This window comes from Stenella coeruleoalba (genome assembly GCF_951394435.1).
Source record: "Stenella coeruleoalba genome assembly, chromosome: 2".
Lineage (NCBI taxonomy): Eukaryota > Metazoa > Chordata > Mammalia > Artiodactyla > Delphinidae > Stenella > Stenella coeruleoalba.
Window position 1 is genome coordinate 27,414,393 of NC_137147.1, and position 23,845 is coordinate 27,438,237.

Here is a 23,845-nt window from a genome sequence, read left to right on the forward strand (position 1 = left end):
CCCAACTGCTGTCTGAAATGGTTATACTTATCTGCATTCTTGTCAGCACTACGTGACTATCCATTTCCTCATACCCTTGTTATATATATTGGAAAATCTTCTGGTCAGTCATTTGTCTTAATTTTGGGGGAAGCTGTTTTGCAGAGAAATCTAATTTTAATGTATCCACACTTAGCAATCTTTTCTTTTATGGCTTTTATGTTCTTCATCTTCTTTTAAGAATTCTACTCAGAGCCTATACACATTTTTCTTGTTTTTTCCTAATACTTTCATAGCTTAAAAAATATTTAGACTTTGATCCAGCTGAAACATTTTCTCGTGAAGGATATGAGGTAGAAATCTAATTTTTTTTTCAAATGGATAGCCAACTTGTCATTATAATACAATAATCACTAACATTTATTGAAAAACACTTACTTGTAACAGGTACTGTTCAATTCAACCCCATCTTATTGGGGTTGTTTTGAGGATTAAACAAAACATTTAAAAAGGGAAGCAAAGAAGGCATCAAATGGCTATGTGGTTTGCCCAATTCATACAGATATCAACTGGGGAAATCAGGATTCTAACCCTAATGGAATGACTCCACAATATTTGGCTTTTAATGTAATTTCCTTTTCATATAGATTTGAAATACCAGCTTTATAACATACCAAATTGCCATAAATATATAGGTCTACTTATGGACTTTCTAGTCTGTTTCAATGATCTATTTGTCCATTCTTAGCTATGTTGTGATCATGTAAAACATCTAATCTGATTATGTTATCCACCCTAATTAAAGTTTTAATAACTCCCCATTGACCTTAGGATTAAGTCCAAACCCTTTAGCATGTCATATAAAGCCCCCTCCCTCCCACCTCCTACCTCTGGAGTCTCAGATGTGGGTACAGACACCTTCCCTTTCTAGTTCTTTTTAAAGATTAACTCAAACATAACTGCTTCTGGTCTTTCTCCCCTCCCCATTCCAACCAAGCAGAAAGAAATCATTCTTTCCACCTGTATGTCTACTCCCTCATACTTTTATCTTAGCATCATTATTTTACCGTATTTATTCATCTACATGTTTCTCTTTTCCATCATAAATGAGTATCTTGAGGATAAGACCATATCTTATTAAATACCTAGTATCACCTTAATAAATATTTGTTGAGTAAATCAATATAAAATGACCATTAAATTATGTGAGCAATTATCTGATTTATAAAAAGATGCAACAAATTTTAAAATGACACAAAACATAATTTTCAAAACAACATTAAAGGGGCTTCCCTGGTGGCGCAGTGGTTGAGAGTCCGCCTGCCGATGCAGGGGACACGGGTTCGTGCCCCAGTCCGGGAAGATCCCACATGCCGCGGAGCAACTGGGCCCGTGAGCCATGGCCACTGAGCCTGCGCGTCCGGAGTCTGTGCTCCGCAACGGGAGAGGCCACAACAGTGAGAGGCCCGCGTACCGCAAAAACAAAACAAAACAGAACAAAAAAAACTCAACAACAACAAAAATATTAAAAAGTGAGTGTATTTAACCATACTGAGCTCATTACAGAGCAAATGGGTGAGTGGAATAATAATTCATGCTATAGCATGTTTAATGAACTGGCAAAAGAGAAAGTTGGTTGAAGGAAGGCAGAGGAAATTTGTCTTTTAAGAATTAGAACCGAGGGGCTCCATAATCATCTGGCATCCGCTCAATGTTGTACCTGATCAGAACAAAAAATTAACACTGGTAAGAAATGTGGGTCCAGAACCCACCTTAAAAACCCATCCTTTACTGATTACATCACTCTCACCTCCTGTTGTGAATCCTTTTTGTCAGTGGGAACTAAATTTTAAAGGCCTATCATAATGAATGATTTACAGCAAAATGCTGACTATATTATCTTTATTCTTCAAAGTGAGAAAGTTAAGTTGGGGAGCCAGGCTCTGAGTCCAGGTAAGTCCAAGGTCCTCACCCATATTCTTCCCATTCTGTTGTGTTTGTCCCAGGATAAAAGCTGGCCAATAATATCTGAGGACTGACATAGGAATATCCAAGAAGGATAAAAAGCAGCTTTTGTTTGTTTGTTTGTTTTGGCTTAAAATAGTGGTCATTTATTTATTATTTAGTACAACTGTGAGGGCTGATTAGGTGGTTTTGTTGCTGGCCTCCCTGGACTCACAGACCTGCCAACAGTTTGGGGCCCAGCTGGCACTGGGTTTCCACAGCTTTTGTTTTTTTAATAAACTTTTAGTTTCCCAGATGAGGTGCTAATCACATGCACTAGGTTTCAAAAAAATATTTCTAGCCAAAAAGGTTAGCTTGATTTTAATTACTGCTTTGTATTTAAAGCCACACATCTCCCTATTTCTTCTAGTGATCTTACTGTAACAATGTGAATGTCTGCCTCATTCCTAAATCCTAGCTCTATCTTTTGCCTTTGTTCTTGTTACTTTGCCTCATTTCTTCAAATAGAACTATGTAAACATTTGATACATCAATCTCTTTCAAATCCTTCTATAACTTGACCTCATTTTTAATTGATATCAATTATATACTTTTAATCACTTCCCTAAGAGAAAGTTCTCACCTATGGTTAGAAATGTACATGATGGGAACTCCAGGGATCTTCCGGATTCTTCGTTTAAGGTCCCGGTCAACTGTGGCCACAATGTAACACTTGTGCTGGAAGAGATCCATTGGGTGTTCACATAGAGCTCATTCAGTGATACTGGATACAACCACTGGCTAGTCTGAAGAACTATTCATTTTCACAGTAAATAGGAAAGGAAAGGCTAAACCAATTTGTTGAGTAGCTACTATGATCTAGGAGCTCAAATTTATAAGCTGCCTGGGCTGAATGTAGTTCTAAGAATCTTGAGAGGGAGAAGATAGAAAAACTATTTAAAAGCTGCAAATTGGTTTTTGTCTTATAAGTGGAGAGGATTTTCGTATCTGTGACAGACAATTCCTTGGTTTTGGGAAAACGCCCTTAGAGGCTCTACACAAAGGTAGAGTAAGTGCCTTAGATCCGAGGGCACAACTTTTGCGGTCTGTGGCATATCCGGGGCTGACTTACTCTGAGGCCTCCTAGCAGTGGGGGTAGGCTGCCTCCTTGGCCCTAAAGCCAGAATAGGATGATCTCCAGGACAAGTCTGAATCAAACAGCTCTAAAAGCACTAACATTTAGCTACAGTTTGGAACTAACTTGTATTGTACTTTACTTCCATCCTACCCAAATCTCTCACTGAGTTTTATAAAGAGTTGCAGATTGGTGTCAGCCATGCTGTGGGAAATTAAGGGAAATGCTGCCCCCACCCATGGGATGAAGTGGCTAAAAGGACGGCAGTGTGGTCACCAGATGAAGATGATTATCCTCAGCAGAGAGAGGCTCTTTAAGTGCAATCAGTAGCAAAAGTCCTTGTAGTATTTGACAAGGAAGCCAGAACACAAGAATCAAAAACCTACTTATTCTAGGGTATGTGTGAAACAGCATCCTGGGAGACTTAGACATAACAAAATTCCTACACAGGGAGTAAATGGAACCTCACTTTAGATTCACAGGGAGGTGGAATCTGATACATTATTATGTCTATACTCACTCACTTAAACCATCTCACAGAGAAGATTTGTGGAATAAAGAATCAGTAAATGCTCCAAATTACACACCCAATAAATGCAAGTGCTAAGATTTGAAATCCTCCCTCAGCCAGTGATCTTTCCATTATGGTTACAGTATACACTTCCAATCCATTTTCTCAAGTAAATGAGGACACCTACACTTCACATGAAGGGATTCTATATAATTTTTTTTATCATTTATATTCCTAGATACTTTACATGAACATTCAGGAAATAAGTTTATCTTTTTTTTTTTAAATAGCACAAAGTACATATTAAAAATGATGATACCTGAGTTACTCTTTGTACTAAGCAGTCATCTGCATAGGTTCCTTTGTGTGTGCATGGTAATCGTTCAAATCTTGGATCCTTGGCAATCCTATATGGTTATAAAAGTGGATTAATGAAAACATTCAAGCAATTGAATAACTTTATGACTCTCAATCAGTGAAATAAGAGTAATGTGATGTATCTGGAGCTTTTAAGACACCCCTCTCCTCCTGAAGCTTATCTTCTAATTGAAAGACAATTTAGAGAGAAGGGAATTACTGACTGACAGCTGCTGTGCCTTACATCATGTACTTGTCACAAAACTGAATTATTATATTTCCATTTTACAGATAAAGAAGCAGATTCAGAGAGATTAATTTGTTCAAAGCTACACAGCTGGGAAAAGCCAGGATTCAAAACCAAATCAATTTTAACCTAACCATTTTACTTTTAGAAAGTTGTCTTACACACATGTACAAGAATATAGGCACAAGGATGTCACTACTACACAGTTTAGAAGAGTGGAAAATTGGAGATAATCTGATTATCCACCAGCAAGGTAAAAGTTAAATACATTTTGGTACCCCTATCCTATTTTAAAAAATGAGGTAGAGTTGTATGTACCAATGTGGAAGGAAAAAAAAGGAAAAAATCATATTCATTAATGCCTTCACTGGTCTCAACAGAAAGGTCTTTAGTATTGGGAATGTGATAAGCTTATGATTTTCCAAAACTCTAGTTTTTCACTTGAAAGCTCAATTTTTATCATTGGTAACTAACAGAGCAAGTTGTTTTCCTTGAAGTGACAGGTTCATTGCATTGATTTTTGAGAAAATACCTGCTAAATACCAAAGTCTGAAAAATCAGTGTTTGCCAGTTGTTCTTCACATAAAAATGATATTTCATGAAAAAGAAGCTGGTTCAGCTCACAACTCAAGCACAAAAATGCTTTTCATAGAGACAACGTTCATCCTTTGGTATGTTTTTCTTCTTCTTCCAGTTTTATTGAGATATAATTGACATACAGCACTGTGTAAGCTTAAAGGTATACAGCATTATGATTTAACTTACATACACCATGAAATGATTACCACAGAAAGGTTACTGAGCAGCCATCAGGAGAAATGCTTTATGTGTACTTCACATTTCACCACACAGAATACTGATGTGTACTGCAGGGTTGAGATTTAACGAAGTTAATGAATTTTACTGCTCTGTTAAGCATATTCTTAAGTGACTGGCATTTTTTTTCAACTGCCAGTGGGTGGTAGTGAAGAATACACAAACTACTAGCATTATTTGGGCCCACTGCCTTGATTTGTACTAAGGCACTGGCATTTTTTGCATTCAGTGCAAATGTCAGCACAGTGACAAAGGCAACATCTTGGAATTATTATGAAAACAGTTTTGCAAACTCCCTGCAACGGTCTCTAGGACCCCTGGGGTGGGGGAGGGTTCCATGAGCCACACTTTGGGAACCACTGCTGTAAACTCAAGGGCACTTTCCAGATAAACTCAAAACTTCTTTAGGTAAACTCAAAATGCTTTACATGTGAAATTCTGAAGAAGATAACTAGATAACAAACTAACAGAAAAACACTTTCTAATTGAAAATCTAGAGGAACTTAAATGGAGGCCCATGAGACCAATATGACTAAGTAACTTAGTTCAAAAAGCTTCAGCATGAAAACCTCTAACCTTCCAATGTTTGCTTTCTTCATTATAAATAGTTAACTAATTTTGTATGATTTTTATTTAAACTAATCAGACAAGAAATCTTCGGATAGCAAACAGTTGAAGGAGGGTCAAAACAATCTTCATTACACCAAGCTAGAACAAATCTGGACCAGGTCCTTCCTACCTTAGAGCCACTCGATACTTCTGCCCCAATTTCTCAATTTCAGCCATTACGCAGTCAGTTATACAAGGGATACCTGTTAGGAAAAAAAAATTAGTAACAGAACTTGTAAAGGAACTGATTTAACTCTCTCTGAATTATATCCGGTTGAGAGTATGTACGCATGTATGTGTGTATGTATGTATATGTATTTACTGTTTGCCGTGCCACACGGCTTGAGGGATCTTAGTTCCCTGACCAGGGATCAAACCGAGGCCCCCAACAGTGGAAGCGCAGAGTCCTAACCATTGGACCACCAGGGAATTCCCCTGTTAAGAATCTTTGAAATGACAGCAAAATAAGCACAGTACAGTGAACAATAAGAACTAGAGAAGAATAAAATCCTTATCTATAAAGAAACTAGGGAACTGTTCCAACCCCACATCACATTCCATAAAGTATCTGTCATAAACATAACTGGGGAAAAAAACTGAGCTGGATCCTTGTCATTGTTTATATATTAAAATAAATTCTAGATGGAAGAAAATTTAAATGTGAATCAAAATATTTAAATGTGAACCAAAAGAAACCGTGAAATTAACCAGAGAATATGAATTTGATCACATAAAAATATAAAACTTCTGTTTGACAACTATCAAACAAAAAGTCATACTGAAGTAAAATAAAAATAAACTGGAAAAAACATTTTTACACATTTGTCAAAGGGTAAATTTTCTTAATATACAAAGAGCTTTATAATAATAGCTTGGAAGCACTGAAATTAAAGCTGTGATTAAAAAATCTTCCAACGAATAAAAGCCCAGGACCAGATGGCTTCACAGGCGAATTCTATCAAACATTTAGAAAAGAGCTAACACTTATCCTTCTCAAACTCTTCCAAAATATAGCAGAGGGAGGAATGCTCCCAAACTCATTCTACGAGGCCACCATCACCCTGACACCAAAACCAGACAAAGATGTCACAAAAAAAGAAAACTACAGGCCAGTATCACTGATGAACATAGATGCAAAAATCCTCAACAAGATACTAGCAAACAGAATCCAACAGCACATTAAAAGGATCATATACTACGATCAAGTGGGGTTTATCCCAGGAATGCAAGGACTCTTCAATATATGTAAATCAATCAATGCGATACACCATATTAACAAATTGAAGAATAAAAACCATACGATAAGCTCATTAGATGCAGAAAAAGCTTTCAACAAAATTCAACACCGATTTGTGATAAAATCTCTCCAGAAAGTAGGCATAGAGGGAAACTTCCTCAACATAATAAAGGCCATATTATGACAAACCCACAGCCAACATCGTTCTCAATGGTGAAAAACTGAAACCATTTCCTCTAAGATCAGGAACAAGACAAGGTTGCCCACTCTCACCACTATTATTCAACATAGTTTTGGAAGTTTTAGCCACAGCAATCAAAGAAGAAAACGAAATAAAAGGAATCCAAATTGGAAAAGAAGAAGTAAAACTGTCATTGTTTGCAGATGACATGACACTATACATAGAGAATCCTAAAGATGCTACCAGAAAACTACTAGAGCTAATCAATGAATTTGGTGAAGTAGCAGGATACAAAATTAACGCACAGAAATCTCTGGCATTCCTATACACTAATGATGAAAAATCTGAAAGAGAAATTAAGGAAACACTCCCATTTACCATTGCAGCAAAAAGAATAAAATACCTAGGAATAAACCTAAGAGACAAAAGACCTGTATGCAGAAACCTATTAGACACTGATGAAAGAAATTAAAGATGATACAAATAGATGGAGAGATATACCATGTTCTTGGATTGGAAGAATCAACATTGTGAAAATGACTCTACTACCCAAAGCAATCTACAGATTCAACGCAATCCCTATCAAACTACCACTGGCATTTTTCACAGAACTAGAACAAAAAATGTCACAATTTGTATGGAAACACAAAAGACTCCGAATAGCCAAAGCAATCTTGAGAACGAAAAATGGAGCTGGAGGAATCAGGCTGCCTGACTTCAGAGGGGTGGGATATGGAGGGTGGGAGGGAGGGAGATGCAAGTGGGAAGAGACATGGGAACATATGTATATGTATAACTGATTCACTTTGTTATAAAGCAGAAACTAACACACCATTGTAAAGCAATTATACTCCAATAAAGATGTTAAAAAAAAAAAGGAAGGTGGGAGGTAGATGTAAGAGGGAGGAGATATGGGGATGTATGTATATGTATAGCTGATTCACCTTGTTATACAGCAGAAACTATCACAACATTTTAAAGCAATTACATTCCAATAAAGATGTTAAAAAAATAATAGCTTGGAATTATGTGTTATTTGCCAGACACTGTGCTAAGCACAAGGATTATCTCGTTTAATCTTAAGAACAATTCCTATCAGGTAGCATTGTTATTATTATTCCCATTTTATAGATGAGGAACCTGAAGTACAATGAAGTAACTAGACAGCAAAAGGTGAAGCCAAGGTTTGAACTGAGACTGTCAGGCTTCAGAGTGGGTTCTTAACCACCAGGCTACATTGCAGTTCATAGCAGAAGACATACAAATGGTCAATCAACATAAAAATGCTCAATTTCACTCCTAGTTAAAGAGATATACATTGAGACAAGATTATACTTTCTACCTATTAGGATGGCAAAAATTAAACAGATGAAAACACCCAATATTTGAAGAAATAGGTATCCTCACATTGTAAGTAGGTGTATAAATTTGTATAACTATTTGAGGGCAATTTTGCAATACCTATTAAAATTAAAAAATATATACTCCCTTGATATTGCAATATGGCTTCTAGAAAATGTATTCAAAAGAAATATTCCACCCTAACACAGAGACACATTCACAAAGATATTCACTACAGCTTTGTTTATAATAGGGTAAAAACTGGAAATAATCCAAATGTCTAGTCTTTAAAAATGACATATTTAAACAACAGAATACTTGTAGTGGGGTGGGGGAGGAATGGACTGGGAGTTTGGGGTTAGTAGATGCAAACTATTACATAGAGAATGGATAAACAACAAGGTCCTTCCCTGTATAGCACAGGGAACTATATTCAATATCCTGGGATAAACCATAATGGAAAAGAATATAAAAAAGAATGTATATATGTGTACAACTGAGTCACTCTGCTGTACAGCAGAAATCAACACGACGTTGTAAATCAACTATACTTCAACAAAAAAAAATAAAGAATACTATAAGTGAAAAAAAGAATAAGGCCCATCTATATATATTGGCACAGAAAAATGTTCAAGATGTATTTGTTCAATGTAAAAAGCAAGGAGAAATAGATAACTAAGACGTGATCTATCCATACAATGCCATAAAATGGAATATTATTTGGTAGCAAAAAGAAACGATATACTGATATATGCTTTAACATGAATGACCCTTGAGAACATTACACTAAAATGAAAGAGGACCAAAAATATGTGACCCCATTTTAACGAAATGTCCAAAATAGGCAAATCTATATATAGAGAAAGCAAATTAATGGTTGCCTATGTGTGGCAGGGTGGGGCGGGGGGTTGGGGGGAATAGGAAGGGTTGGGGGATGATGGCTAAGGAGCTCAGTTTCTTTTCACATAATGAAAATGTTCTAAAATTGACTATGAATACACTAAAAGCCACTGAATCATATATTTTATTTATTTATTTTTTTGTGGGATTTTGGTTCCCCTACCAGGGATTGAACCTGGGCCCTCGGCAGTGAGAGTGCAGAGCCCTAACCACTGGACCACCAGGGAATTCCCTGACTCATATATCTTAAATGAGTGACTTATATGGTATATGATAAAAAAGTAAATAATGCATGATCTATTCTCATTAATAAACAAAAGTAATCTCTACCCCACAGAAATTGTATATGAATTTTTAAAAGCTGCCCCTTTCTGAGGAAAAGCTTTATAGGGAACTTTCATTTTCTTTATGCTAGATTTTCTTTTTACAAATACATTAACACTCTTGAAAGCAAACAAAGTTAAAAAATCTTAAACTAAAATACAATGCCCAGAAGAAAAAGCAGTTGTAAAATGGAGGAAAGAAGAAGTCAGGAAGAGCAGACAGTCATGGAATCAGAGGGCAATACATGTCTTAAAAGGATCAATTTCAGAGCCATGTAGCACTGAAGCAAGGGCTTGCATCAGGAGCAGGGAAGCAGGCTCAGGAAGATCACTACAAAGAGGACTCATGGGCAGAAAAGAAAGCTCATGGGTAGCTAACCATGCTCCTTTGTTAGAATATCAAATGCAAGGGACCAGGAGCTATGAAAAGGTCAAAGGGGCCTCTCCAAGGCAAGAGGAAGATAAAGGCATTCTTTTATAAATAAAGGCAAGTGAAGAAAAATTAAATAAGCAGAGCTTAAAACAGTTAAGGAATCTCCTACATAACTGAATTTGTACTGTAGTAGAATGTTTCTTCAGACTTTACTTTGAGGTATTATGTTACACAGAAAGTGGTATTTTCCTTAATAAGCTTGTTTTTGGAAAAGGCACCATGAGAACATTTAGCTGTATGCATTATAGCTATACTCTATGGTATCCATATCTGCAGAAAAACCTAACTATAGGACTAAAGCTATCCTAAACAATCATCTTTTTTTCTTTTTCTTTTTTTTGGCCACACTACGCACTTGTGGGATCTTGGTTCCCTGACCAAGGACTGAACCTGCGCCCTCAGCAGTAGAGTGAAAGTGCCGAGTCCTAACCATTGGACGGCCAGAGAATTCCCCTAAACAATAACCATTTAGATAATAGTGGCAGAGCTATACAGTCAGGGAAGCAATTCACCTCCAAGGGGCCATGCTCGAATCCTCCATCTATTTCATTTATAAATAGGTCACAGCATTCCTGGAGAAGCAGGAACGCCATAGGAATACAAGAAGTCTACCAAGATTAGTGTCTTCCCTCATACAGGCCACCCTAATACACTTTTACAGGCATGGTAGTGCGTCAACTTCAGACTACTCTTTATGATTTCTAAGAGGCTTTTTAAAAAATTAAAGTATTAGATGTGGGCTTCCCTGGTGGCGCAGTGGTTGAGAGTCCGCCTGCCGATGCAGGGGACACGGGTTCATGCCCCGGTCCGGGAAGATCCCACATGCCGCGGAGCGGCTGGGCCCGTGAGCCATGGCCGCTGAGCCCGTGCGTCCGGAGCCTGTGCTCTGCAACGGGAGAGGCCACAACAGTGAGAGGCCCGCGTACGGTTAAAAAAATAAATAAAATAAAATAAAATAAAGTATTAGATGTACATAGCTTAAAAAAAAATACGAAAAGGACTATATGAAAAAGTAACCATCCCCTGATCTTTTCCCACCCCACCAATTCTGATCCATAGAGATGACTATTTTAATTCATTGGTTGTTTTTCTCACTTGGTGGTTACCTTTATAACTTGGTTAATAATAAACTTATGCAGTTACTTTTTTTTAGGAAGATAATCAAAGATATTTATTGCAACATTGGTTATGTTAATGTATATTTTCTAGATTTTTTTCATCTTAGTGCATCCAAGTTTTGAAATGCTTGAAGCTGTACAAAGGTCTTCGTAGCATGTATTAACATGGAAAGGTGTTCATGATACATTACTCAGTGAAAAAAAAACAGGTGGCCAAAAAGCATGCATAGTATAATTCCAATTATGTTTACATCTATATTTTTATTAATTGTAAAAGGTTGGAAGGTAATACCCAAACTATTAACAGTGATTATTTCTGGGAAGTAAAATCACGGCCTGATGCGGGGGAGAACTTTTGCCTATTCTTTTTATGTTTTGTATTGCTTAGTTTTTCGTTTTTTTGTTTTTTAAATATGTATTTATTTATTTATCTAGTTGCACTGTCTTAGTTGCAACAGGCGGGCTCCTTAGTTGCAGCTCACTGGCTCCTTAATTGTGTCACGTGGGCTTCTTAGTTGCTGCAGGCAGGCTCCTTAGTTGCGGCACATGGGATCCTTAGTTGAGCATGCAAACTCTTAGTTGTGTCATGCATGTTGGATCTAGTTCCCTGACCAGGGATCAAACCCAGGCCCCCTGCATTGTGAACATGGGGTCTTAACCACTGTGCCACCAAGGAAGTCCCTGTATTGTTTAGTTTTAATGTACATGTTACTATTATAATTTACATAATTTAAACACAAGTTAAATGATTTTTGACTCACCACTTCCTGTAAAACAAAGTCTAAACTCCTTAGCTTTTTACTTAAAGCACTCAACAATTTGTCTCCAAACCACTTCTGCCAATCTTTAAGAAATGTTTGTGGATAGAATTGAGTTTCACCTTCACTCTCCCACTTATACTCACTTGAGCCCAACTATTCTCACCAAATTTGCTCTCATGTTTTCAACCTTTGGGAGTGTCCTTTCCTTTGCCTGGAATGCTCTCTCTCTCTCTCTCTCTCTCTCTCTCTCTTCACTAAAATCCAACCAAGCTATGAAGCTCAGATCAAGTAGCACTCACCCTCTCTTGAATTCCTATATTATATAATATCTGATACTCAAGAGTGATCATTATCGAATGAAGAAATGAATCTTCAAGTTTCTGTTTAGTTTTCTCATTTGTAAAATGGGGACATACTACTCATCATATTAGGTTATTGTGAGGATTATGACAATTATGAAAAGCACTGAACACAACACCAGAACATAGTAATTCATAGTTCCAAACAGCTGGCATTATGATTATCTTTTTTTCATCTATTGACATCTCCTCTCTCCATCTAGATAGTCAAATCCTGGATGACAGGAACAGCACACCATATATTCTAGCACCCTTCTTTAAACTCTGTGTAGTAGAGCCACTTCATATTTATTGTTAATGGTGACAATGAAGATTATGAAAGAAATATACCACTAACTTTCAAAGAAATAACAAATCACTTAGTTTGGAAAATACTATGACTTCATGGTACCAAGAATAACATATTAACATGGAATTATAATAGTAAAACATTACTGAGATGAAATATACAAATAAAACAATATGTTCTTTCTTCAGTGAAATCACAGAAAATAGGATATGTCATTCCTAGAATTCTATTTTCACAAACGTAGTCAATACTTACTAGATGCCAGACAATAGTAGGGAATTATTTATGGAAAACACCAGACGAATTTGGTTTAATATCTTGTTGGCAGATAACACATCATGCTTCTATAGAAGTTCCATGTGTTCCAGAATTTTGATGTAATAGGATTTTACATACTGTCATAAAAATAGAATGCTCTACTGCAAAGACATAGCAGGAGTGACCAAGTCTTGTTATGTTTAGTTCCTCACATTGTTCCTGTCCAAAATCACTGCTACATTACAGCCTTCAAATTTCAGTCAATTTACTGGCAGCTTGATTGGATCAGTTTCTGTTCCCACTTAATCCCACCTGACAGATATGATCTGGGTGGCATGGCACAGTGCCACTGAAACAACTGGAGTCCCTGATACAGTACATTACCCTAGAACAATAAAGTCAGATTGTTATTTTATCTTTGGAGGCCTAAAAATTATTTTTCTGAGCATGGCTTCTCATTTGGTTTGTGTGTCTGCTCAGTACTTTACAGTTAAACCAACTTTGTCCCTCATCAGTGTGTAACTCTGTGTCCAGTATTTCAAGAAGTCAAAGTGTGAATCATTTAAATAAGATACATAGATGCCTTATTTTTTTTGTTTTGTTTTAGCATTATTTACTTATTTATTTATTTTTGGCTGCGTTGGGTCTTCGTTGCTGTGCATGGACTTTCTCTAGTTGCGGTGAGCGGGGGCTACTATTCATTTTGGTGCACGGGCTTCTCAGTGCAGTGGCTTCTCTTATTACGGCTTCTCTTGCTGTGGAGCATGGGCTCTAGGAGCGCAGGCTTCAGTAGTTGTAGCTCGCGGGCTCTAGAGCGCAGGCTCAGTAGTTGTGGCGCATGGGCTTAGCTGCTCCGCGGCATGTGAGATCTTCCCAGACCAGGGCTTGAACCTGTGTCCCTGCATTGGCAGGCAGATTCTTAACCACTGCGTCACCAGGGAAGTCCCTTAAATATTTTATTTAAACTTAAAACTTGGGGGGGGGGAGGGATAAATTGGGAGATTGGGATTGACATATACAGTCTACTGTATATAAAATAGATAATAAGGACCTACCGTGTAGCACAGGGAACTCAATACTCCATAATGGCCTATATGGGAAAAGAATCTAAATAGGAGTGGATATATGTACATGTATAACTGATTCACTCTGCTGTACACCTGAAACCAACACAACACTATAAACCAACCACACCCCAACAAAAATTCTAAAAAAAACCTTAAAACTTATACGTGTAACTAGCATCTTTTTTTTTTTAACATCTTTATTGGAGTATAATTGCTCTACAATGGTGTGCTAGTTTCTGCTTTATAACAAAGTGAATCAGCTATACATATACACATATCCCCATATCTCCTCCCTCTTGCATCTCCCTCCCACCCTCCCTATCCCACCCCTCTAGGTGGACACAGAGCACCGAGCTGATCTCCCTGTGCTATGTGGCTGCTTCCCACTAGCTATCTATTTTACATTTGGCAGTGTACATATGTCCAAGCAACTCTCTCACTTAATCCCAGTTTACCCTTCCCCCTCCCTGTGTCCTCAAGTCCATTCTCTACATCTGCGTCTTTATTCCTGTCCTGCCCCTAGGTTCTTCAGAACCATTTAATTTTTTTTAGATTCCATATATATGTGTTAGCATATTGTATTTGTTTTTCTCTTTCTGACTTACTTCACTCTGTATGACAGACTCTAGGTCCATCCACCTCACTACAAATAACTCAATTTCATTTCTTTTTATGGCTGAGTAATATTCCATTGTATATATGTGCCACATCTTCTTTATCCATTCATCTGTTGATGGACACTTAGGTTGCTTCCATGTCCTGGCTATTGTAAATAGTGCTGCAATGAACACTGTGGTACATGACTCTTTTTGAATTATGGTTTTCTCAGGGTATATGCCCAGTAGTGGGATTGCTGGGTCATATGGTAGTTCTATTTTTAGTTTTATGAGGAACCTCCATACTGTTCTCCATAGTGGCTGTATCAATTTACATTCCCACCAACAGTGCAAGAGGGTTCCCTTTTCTCCACACCCTCTCCAGCGTTTATTGTTTCTAGATTTTTTGATGATGGCCATTCTGACTGGTGTGAGGTGATACCTCATTGTAGTTTTGATTTGCGTTTCTCTAGTGATTAGTGATGTTGAGCATCCTTTCATGTGTTTGTTGGCAATCTGTATATCTTCTTTGGAGAAATGTCTATTTAGGTCTACTGCCCATTTTTGGACTGGGTAGTTTGTTTTTTTGATATTGAGCTGCATGAGCTGCTTGTATATTTTGGAGATTAATCCTTTGTCAGTTGCTTCATTTGCAAATATTTTCTCCCATTCTGAGGGCTGTCTTTTCATCTTATGTTTTCCTTTGCTGTGCAAAAGCTTTTAAGTTTCATTAGGTCCCATTTGTTTATTTTTATTTCCATTTCTCTAGGAGGTGGGTCAAAAAGGATCTTGCTGTGATTTATGTCGTAGTGTGTTCTGCCTATGTTTTCCTTTAAGAGTTTTATAGTGTGCAGTTACTTTTTACATTTATTAATTTTAGGCATTTAAATTATTTACCTCTCTTACTCATCACACATGCCTTATCCCATCTTCCCAATTTTATTTCTTTCAATTTTTTAAATATTTAAATATTTATTTATTTATGGCTGCATTGGGTCTTTGTTGCTGCACCCGGGCTTTCTCTAGTTGTGGCGAGCGGGGGCTACTCTCCGTTGCAGTGCGCAGGTTTCTCATTGTGGTGGCTTCTCTTGCTGTGGAGCGCTGGCTCTAGGCGCATAGGCTTCAGTATCTGTGGCACTCAGGCTCAGTAGTTGTGGCTCGCAGGCTCTAGAGTGCAGGCTCAGTAGTTGTGGCACATGGGCTTAGTTGCTCTGCGGCATGTGGGATCCTTCCGGACCAGGGCTCAAACCCATGTCCCCTGCATTGGCAGGCGGATTCTCAGCCACTGCACCACCAAGGAAGGCCCCCCGATCTTGCTAATTTTAATAAATCAATAAACAACATTCACATTACTTTCATTCTGTAAATGTTCATTATATAGTATCTTTTAAATATTAAAGATGGAGGTGCGCATTTTTTCCTTTGACTCCAATAATTTATTCTTTACAGCCAAGTTAAAGTCTAATTTTCATTTGTACCTTCAACTAGATGACTGGAAAATATATGAATATAAAGCCACCACAATACGCAACACATCTATTAGGAAGTTATTCCCTTGTCCTTGGCCTAAATTTTTTTTTCCTTCTCATGGTAGGAAGAGAAGATCATTTGAAGGAAGAGATACCCAAACACACAAGGGAAATCTATTAATGGTAAATTGCATACCTACGTGTAAATAAACTACCTTAGATCCTTTGTGGTACAAATAAACATCACACTGAATAAACTTAAGAATAGTTGACCATCATCATTTCTGGTTCTCTGATTGTAAACGGCAAAATGTCTTATTTAGCTTTTCCACATTGGAGTGGAATGGAGGATGTTTCCTACTTAATGTAAATAAATAAATAAATAAATAGTGAGAAGTGAAATAAATTTTCATTTATCCAGAATTTTAAAATCTGTTTTAAAATCCTAAAACAGAAAATTCCCCACCTATTTTTTTTCTAAATTGATGTCTATAATGATGATCAAAGCATGCTAAGTGTTTTATGAATTGTGAAAGTTTAATTATTCCCAGTCAAGTTTGCATCATATTTCTGTGGGTTTTTTTGTTTGTTTTTGCGGTATGCAGGCCTCTCACTGCTGTGGCCGTGCAGGCTCAGCGGCCATGGCTCATGGGCCCAGCCGCTCCGCGGCACATGGGATCTTCCCAGACTGGGGCACGAACCCATGTCCCCTGCATCGGCAGGTAGACGCTCAACCACTGCACCACTAGGGAAGCCCGTATATTTGTTTTTTCATAAATGTCTTTTTTTTTTTTTGAACATTTTTTGGCATATTTCTTTTCAGTCCTTTTTTTCTTAAAATTTATTTATTTATTTGGCTGCGTTGGGTCTTAGTTACAGCACGTGGGGTCTTCGTTGTGGCCTGTGGGATCTTTAGTTGAGGCATGTGGTATCTTTTAGATGCGGCATGTGGACTCTTTAGTTGCGGCACACAGGCTCTTAGTTGCAGCATGCGAGAACTAGTTTCCTGACCAGGGATCGAACCTAGGCCCCCTGCATTGGGAGGGCGCAGAGTCTTAACCACTGGACCACCAGGGAAGTCCCAGCATTATATTTCAGTTCACTGAAAATGGTCATTGCTATGGTGAGCAAATTAAATAGCCAGCAATTCAGTTAAACTAGAACCCCATTCCCCTCTTTTCATGTATTTGGTAAGTATGATTATTCTGTACAAATGTCACAGAAATGGAAAGGTCTGATACTCACACTTGGCATACAGACAGTCCATCATTGACTGCACTAAGTCCAGTTTGGCTTTAATGGAAAAGTTGATAAAGTTGGTATCGACCAGGATGTGGTAAGGTGGGCCCAGCTGTGTGTTATATTGGAAGAATAAGCAGGAAGGGTGTTGGGGGCTGAAGGAAAAAGAAACAAAACACAAAGTAATGTCTACACTGATATTTGGTAAAAACAAAAAAAAGAAGTCTCTGCTTGGAACAGTTTGTTCCTTTTTCCTTTCTTTGGACATAAATCCTAATAAATCCTCTGATGATATATCCATCACCAATCTAGAGCAAATAAGAAAAATAAGAAAAATGTGATGAGGTTTCATAAAGTTAAGTGTATTTATTTAAAAGGAATGACCTTTATCCTGAAAATATGCCCTTACTACTTTTTGGTGACACATTCTCTCTTTTATGAAATGCTGGTATGTTAAAACAATGGCAATTATTTCTTTAGAAAGATTCTTGGCAAAGAAAAACAAATGATCCTAGATTTAATTCCCAGGATTTTAGGGAAAATTTTACTGCTCTATGAAGTCCAAAAACCTTCAAACCATTAGAATTGGTATATACTCATCAATAACACTTTCATTTGCATAGCTTCATTTGTATAGTTGTGTCAGACAGACAAATGACTGAGCAAATCAGTTCAGGGAAAGCCTGAATTTCTATGAGGTCTACAGTTTTAGAATCTTTCTTCTAGTTTTAAAGGAAAACTTGAAATTTTTGATTACTCACACTTCTCTTTCCTTGAGTGCACTGGGATCTTTCTTTTCTTTCTTTTTCGGTTTTAATCTATCCTTTTCTTTACTAGGAAAAAAAACAAGTAAATTCAATGTAGGGGAGAAGAAAAAACCATAGCAGTTATAACCTCGTGAAAATTAAAAGTTTCTTTTTTTTTTGTCTAGAAAGGAAATTCTACTTTGTGACTTCATTATATTAATATCAGCATACACTTTTTGAGCACGAATAACTATGTGGGAAATAGCCTGGAATTAATCAGTAAAACATAATTAAATTTTAAAACCATTAGCTAATAATCCATAAAAATTGTTAATGGATAAATAAATGTTGGTTAGATTATTATTTCGTTCTTAGTCAGAAGCTCTCATATCAAGGATTAAAATCCACTTCCAAGCAGTGGGTAAACAGGCTGACATTTATCTTCTAAAGACTGAGATGCTTCAACAGCAGGAGGAAAAGGGTTCCCCTACATGTCTCTTAAAAAGCGCTAAAATGTGACAATATATATACAAAATTTAACTTTAACTAGAAACAGAATATTATTAGTGGGGCAAATTTCCTTAAAATTACATAATAAATACATACTAAAGGCCAAGAATACAATTTAATAACAAATGAAGGCTCTAACAACCACTCACTCCTTTGTTCTAAGGCTCAGAAACAGTGAAGTCTAGTCCTTGTTTAATAACTCAGTCCATTGTTCACTGAAGCAGGCAAGCTGTTTAGTTCCTCCTTATAATAGGGAATATCATTCTACTCTCTTCTTCCACAGTCATAAATCTTCTTATAAGATTTATAAAGTGGAGACATCTATGTATTTTCCCATTTTTTCTTTCAAAAATATTTGAGTTGTCAGGTGCTGGTACAGCCATGGTCTCTGACCTCACTGCCTTTCAAAAATTATAACAAACCTTTCTTTTCCCGGGGAATGTGCAGTGTAATGGCAAGAACATAGAGATAATCCTACCTACCTCACAGAACTGTTAGGAGGCTTAAATGTGATATGGCAGATACAGTATATAAAAACGGTGGTACAAATTGAACACTTAAGCGATGATGAATTCCCATCCCATTCACCAGTGTACTTGCTCATCAGCTAAGTGACTGTTATACTTTATTACCCTATGCTATATAAATCCAAGACACAATAATATCAAAACTAAACACAAAACAACAACAAAAACTTTTACTACTTATCCCCTCGTGACTTCTATATCTCCGGGCAGTCTATGAACCCAGTTGATTCCAGACACTCACAGCCTCTGATCTCTGAGACTAAGCATTCGCTTCATGGTCGCATACTTCCGTGTTTTCTTTTGTTTCCCCTTAAAACAAAAATTTTAGAGTTAAAAGAGTTGAAAGTACGTTGCATCTTCTTGAGTTCCTTTTCTTTTGTCCACACCTCTCTTCCCTCAAATACCCAACTCTTCTTATTCTAGCTGCCTCAACCCAGCGCTCTCCCCACTCGCTAGAGCATAACAGGCACCACTCCAAGCAGCTTAAAAGCTAAGATCAGAATGAAAATAAGCAAGGGGAATATTGTGGAAATTTGGCCAATGGCTACTCCCTCAATCTCTGTCCCAAACGTGGTCTGACAATGCCCCTTCTCGAACCCTCGTCTCTCACCATGTTCACACCGCACTGTTGTTTCTTCCGGAATTACCAGCAGCACGACACTTTTGCGTCAGCCGTATAGCGCTTCCGGCAAAGGCTAGCCCGGAAGCGGAAGCCGTTTTGGGCAACGGAAAAGCCCAAGCCGGTTCCCGACCCTGGCAGTGTTCTGTGCTGGGTTTTCTTGGGGAGGGTCGAGGGACGGTTTTCTGCTGGTGCTGCAGCCGCCTCCCAGGGTAGCAGAGCTGGGACTTCGCCGTGCTGCATCCCCTGCTCGGGTAATGTTTCTCTATTGCATCTCTCCAGCACGGGGCAGAGCCCAGAAGACCTGACTGCACTAGAGTTCCAGAGAGAGGTAGCGCAAGGGTAGGGGGGACGAAATTCTGGGTTGCCCAGTAGCTTGGGGAAACACATTCTCCTCATCCTTCAGCGCTGGGGCATCAGGTCTTTATCGTGCTACTCGGAGGCTCTGGTTCCTACTTGGTTCTCCCAGCCGGCATTGTGCCTGGTGTAGCCAGGCGGACGATCCTCATGATTCTCCCCCGAGTGATTACCGTGTATTCATCTCGGTGAAGCGAGGGATGGAGCAGCGTTTGAGGGCCTTCTTTAGATTGTCTCTTTTAACTCTAGAAAATTGAGGCATAAGCTTGCATATGTTACTAGTTACCAAGCCAGGAAAATGTTGGGAAATAATTAACATGTATTGTGAAGGCTTGGTCTGTCATCTCTAATGGAAAAGGTAGAGTTTTTGAGAACAAAAAGGGAAAGATAGCTTCCATTTTTTGAGTACCTCCTAGGTACTCTGGTGGTTCTTAACCTTTCGGAGATCCACGGACTATTCTTTAACAAATGGGTACACATACAACATTTGCCATACAATTATGAGACTCTTGGACTCTGAAGCCCATCCGTGAACCCTCTAGGTGTCTGCGCTTTAAGTTAAGAACCCCGATCTTACATACTGTATTTGGCACTTTAATTATATTACCTTCTTTGACCTTCACAATAACTTCAGTACCCTCTTTTTACATATGGGGAAGCTGAGGCTCAGACTTTGTTCAGGGGTTTGTTTGGGTCTGTTTGATTCCAAAGTCTGTACTTAACTTACTGCACAAAGCTGTCCTAGTGTTTGAAATCCAAAAAGGTTATGAGGTTAAAAAAAAAAAAAAAAAGCTGACCATTGCAGCATAAGCCTTACTATGAAATATAGTATATTAACATGAAATTTTGAGCCTAACTGGTGGAACTAAAAATCCCTGTTCTGCCTCTTACTAGTTGTTTGTAATTGGGTGATTTTATCTGTGCTTCAGATTCTTTACCTGTAAAATGAATAGTATCTGTCTTACAGGGATGTAAACAAGACTAAATTAGTTGAAGTATGAAGTTCCTAGCACGACTAAACCCTATTAAAGTGTTTTCTGTTATTGTTGTGTGTCTTCTGTCAGAGTATGCCAATTGTGTATTTTAATATAGTTGCTCAATTTGGAACTTGAATGTGTTGATAACCTCAAAAACTTTATTACGTTTTCAGTTCTTGAAAAGCTCAATTGCAGGGTGGTTTCTTGTGTTGATTTGAGTAGACAGTTTTCTTCCTACTTCTGCTTCCCCTTTTAGGCACGCGTGCATTTAGATAGCTTTGTACGGCACATATCTGACTTTGTAGGCTCTGAATTTTTGATGCGGAAATTATTTTATTATGGGAGCATCTACAGATACTGTATGTGCCTCTTGCTTTACCCCATTTGTGGTTACTAGAAGTTCCTAATCTTTCGGGAACAGCCTTTCTGCCAAGCTGTCATGGTGATATGATAGCCACCACTTTTTCGATGCATTAGAACCTCTTGGTGATTAGGCAATTAGCTTCTTAAGTAAACATGATTGGTGTGTTTGTTTTAAACATTTGGAGACTGATTAGTGTTATATATAGGTTCAGAGGGAAAATTGCATATAATTAAATAGTCATTTGCATTTAAATTCAGGCATTGACAGAAAAACACTCCCTTGGTAATGTGTACCCTGAATTTTGGAATCCACGAACAATAATACATTAAAAAAAAAAGCAGTTTGTAATATCTATTCTGAGACTTTTCTGATTTCCTTGATTGTTAAAACTTGATAGGGAGCTAAATTAATGTAGGAACACCATGGGGGATGAGACCATACTTAGAAAAATATGTTTTGTTGCATTGTAATCTTGTTGCAATCTGAGATTCTTATGGTCTAAGATTAAAGTAGTCGGATATTCTATAGCATATTTTGATGGTGATGGGAGGGGGAGATGATGTTTTGTGTTGGGCGGGAGCAGAAAGTAATTGCTTTTGATTACATACTTGTGAGAAAAAGAAATAATTTTAGTCCTTCTCAGCAGTCAAGAGGTTGTTTTGTACTTTTCTGCAGTCTTGAAGAGAAAGAATTGTTCAAGGCGGTCGACCCACAGTTTGAACACATAATTGGGCTTGGACTTCATTCCATTCACTAATTGGTCTAACTTACTAATGTTAAGTTGTTAACAAATTTCTATATAAAATTTTGGATGATGAAAGATTCCAACATCTTGTATTTCAATGTTAGAAAGTTAGAGGTAGATTCACTTTTGTGGCCATTAAGAGAAAAAAAAATTCACAGATATTTTCTTCCTTTTCAAGTTACAGTTTTTACACTTATTTTTATGTCTCATGTGATACGAGTTTTTCTCCCAACAAACGTTAGTTGCTGTTAGTTATTTTTCAGTTAGCTTGACTGCCTCTAAATATGGTAGCATATGTGTATAGCATTCCCTACTCCTAAGGTATCGATATTGAATTGGTTCGTAAGGATACCTCAGAAGTACATTACCGCTGCATGTTCATTCATTCAGAAGGCATTTATTGGGGGCCCATTCTGCTCCAGGCAATGTGCTGGTTACTCTTAAAAAGTTCAGGCCTGTATTGGAGAAAGACTTGTGTACAGATAAATTATGGTAGGTGGTTGAACAGATACGCAAATTGAAATATTTTAGAGGAATTATTCTACTTTTTCATCTTTCTGGTAGTGGTTCAGGTCAGAGTAGTGTTGTGTAATATTTATTTAACACTGTAACATACCATATAACAGATCAAATTTTATGACCTTAATGGATCAGTTTACCTTTTAAATGACTTTAGTCATTAAATAGCTTAAGTGTAGATTTTAGTTATCTTTCTTTGGTTTCTTTGCCTTTTGAAGGGTTTATGAATGCTTAGCCTTCACTAATATTCTTTTGTATAGCAGTTTCCAAAGTTTTGAGGTTGTTTAACCTTATTGCAGTGTGTGGGTATGTGTGAGCATGCCTGAGACTTGATATGGTGTTATGTCACCATGACATTTTCCTGAAGGGACTCTTGAAGTCTGTACTACAAATTATGGTTTAATAGAAAGAGGTGATATCGTTCAGATATTAGAAACCAAACAGTTATGGTAGCTATATGTCTTTTCATTTAGCCTGAATTGGAAACAGCACCATATGATTTTAATATGAATTTTTGTTACTTTGAATAGTTGAGGAATTGGTTATCATGTTTCTCAGAGCTTTTACCTGAAGCATTCATTTCAGTGCAGTTTGCCTGTTGGTGTTGAGATGCTAATTATTAACATCTGTTCATTGTATTTTTAAAAATTAATTAATTTATTTTTGGCTGCGTTGGGTCTTCGTTGCTGCACGTGGACTTTCTCTAGTTGCCGCGAGTGGGGGCTGCTCTTCATTGCGGTGCGTGGGCTTCTCATTGCGGTGGCTTCTCTTGTTGCGGAGCACGGGCTGTAGGCACGCGGGCTTCAGTAGTTGTGGCACGTGGACTCAGTAGTTGTGGCTCACAGGCTGTAAAGCACAGGCTCAGTAGTTGTGGCACATGGGCTTAGTTGCTCCGCGGCATGTGGGATCTTCCTGCACCAGGGCTTGAACCTGTGTCCTCTGCATTGGCAGGCGAATTCTTAACCACTGTGCCCCAGGGAAGTCCTGTTCATTGTATTTTAAAAATACTAACACAATAATTTTTTTAAAATTATTTGTTTGTTTATTTATTTATTTATTTGGCTGTGCTGGGTCTTTAGTTGTGGCACGCAGGATCTTTTGATTGTGGCATGCGAACTCAGTTGCGGCATGTGGGAGCTAGTTCCCTGACCAGGGATCTAACCCGGGTCCCCACATTGGGAGCATGGAGTCTTAGCCACTGGACCACCAGGGAAGTCCCACAATAAATTTTATTAAAAGATTGAATGGTTTAGTAATGATTTTGAGATCCCTTCCTGCTTAGGTACTCTAAGATCTTATACAATATCCCTGT

The 23,845-nt window shown here is 37.8% G+C and overlaps 2 protein-coding genes across 8 annotated transcripts in view; one reads left to right on the forward strand and one right to left on the reverse strand.

Annotated features, from left to right (window-relative positions):
* Positions 1-1,280: 1,280 nt before the first annotated feature.
* FCF1 (FCF1 rRNA-processing protein) lies at positions 1,281-19,587 on the reverse strand. Its single transcript, XM_079913421.1, has 8 exons — positions 19,563-19,587; positions 19,194-19,261; positions 17,931-18,002; positions 17,176-17,324; positions 5,729-5,801; positions 3,889-3,976; positions 2,567-2,661; positions 1,281-1,699 (listed from the first exon to the last, which is right to left on the reverse strand). The coding sequence occupies exons 1-8, from the start codon at positions 19,563-19,565 to the stop codon at positions 1,651-1,653; spliced, it is 597 nt and encodes a 198-aa protein (XP_079769547.1). The 5' UTR covers positions 19,566-19,587; the 3' UTR covers positions 1,281-1,650.
* Positions 19,588-19,666: 79 nt separating this feature from the next.
* Positions 19,667-23,845, forward strand: part of AREL1 (apoptosis resistant E3 ubiquitin protein ligase 1) — a 44,672-nt gene continuing 40,493 nt past the window's right edge. For 4 of the 7 annotated variants that reach the window (XM_079906001.1, XM_079906007.1, XM_079906006.1 and 1 more), the window contains exon 1: positions 19,667-19,902. The gene's annotated coding sequence lies outside the window, so the exon portion shown is untranslated. The remainder of the gene's footprint in view (positions 19,903-23,845) is intronic. The other 3 variants (XM_079906003.1, XM_079906004.1, XM_079906005.1) reach the window with 1 other exon arrangement.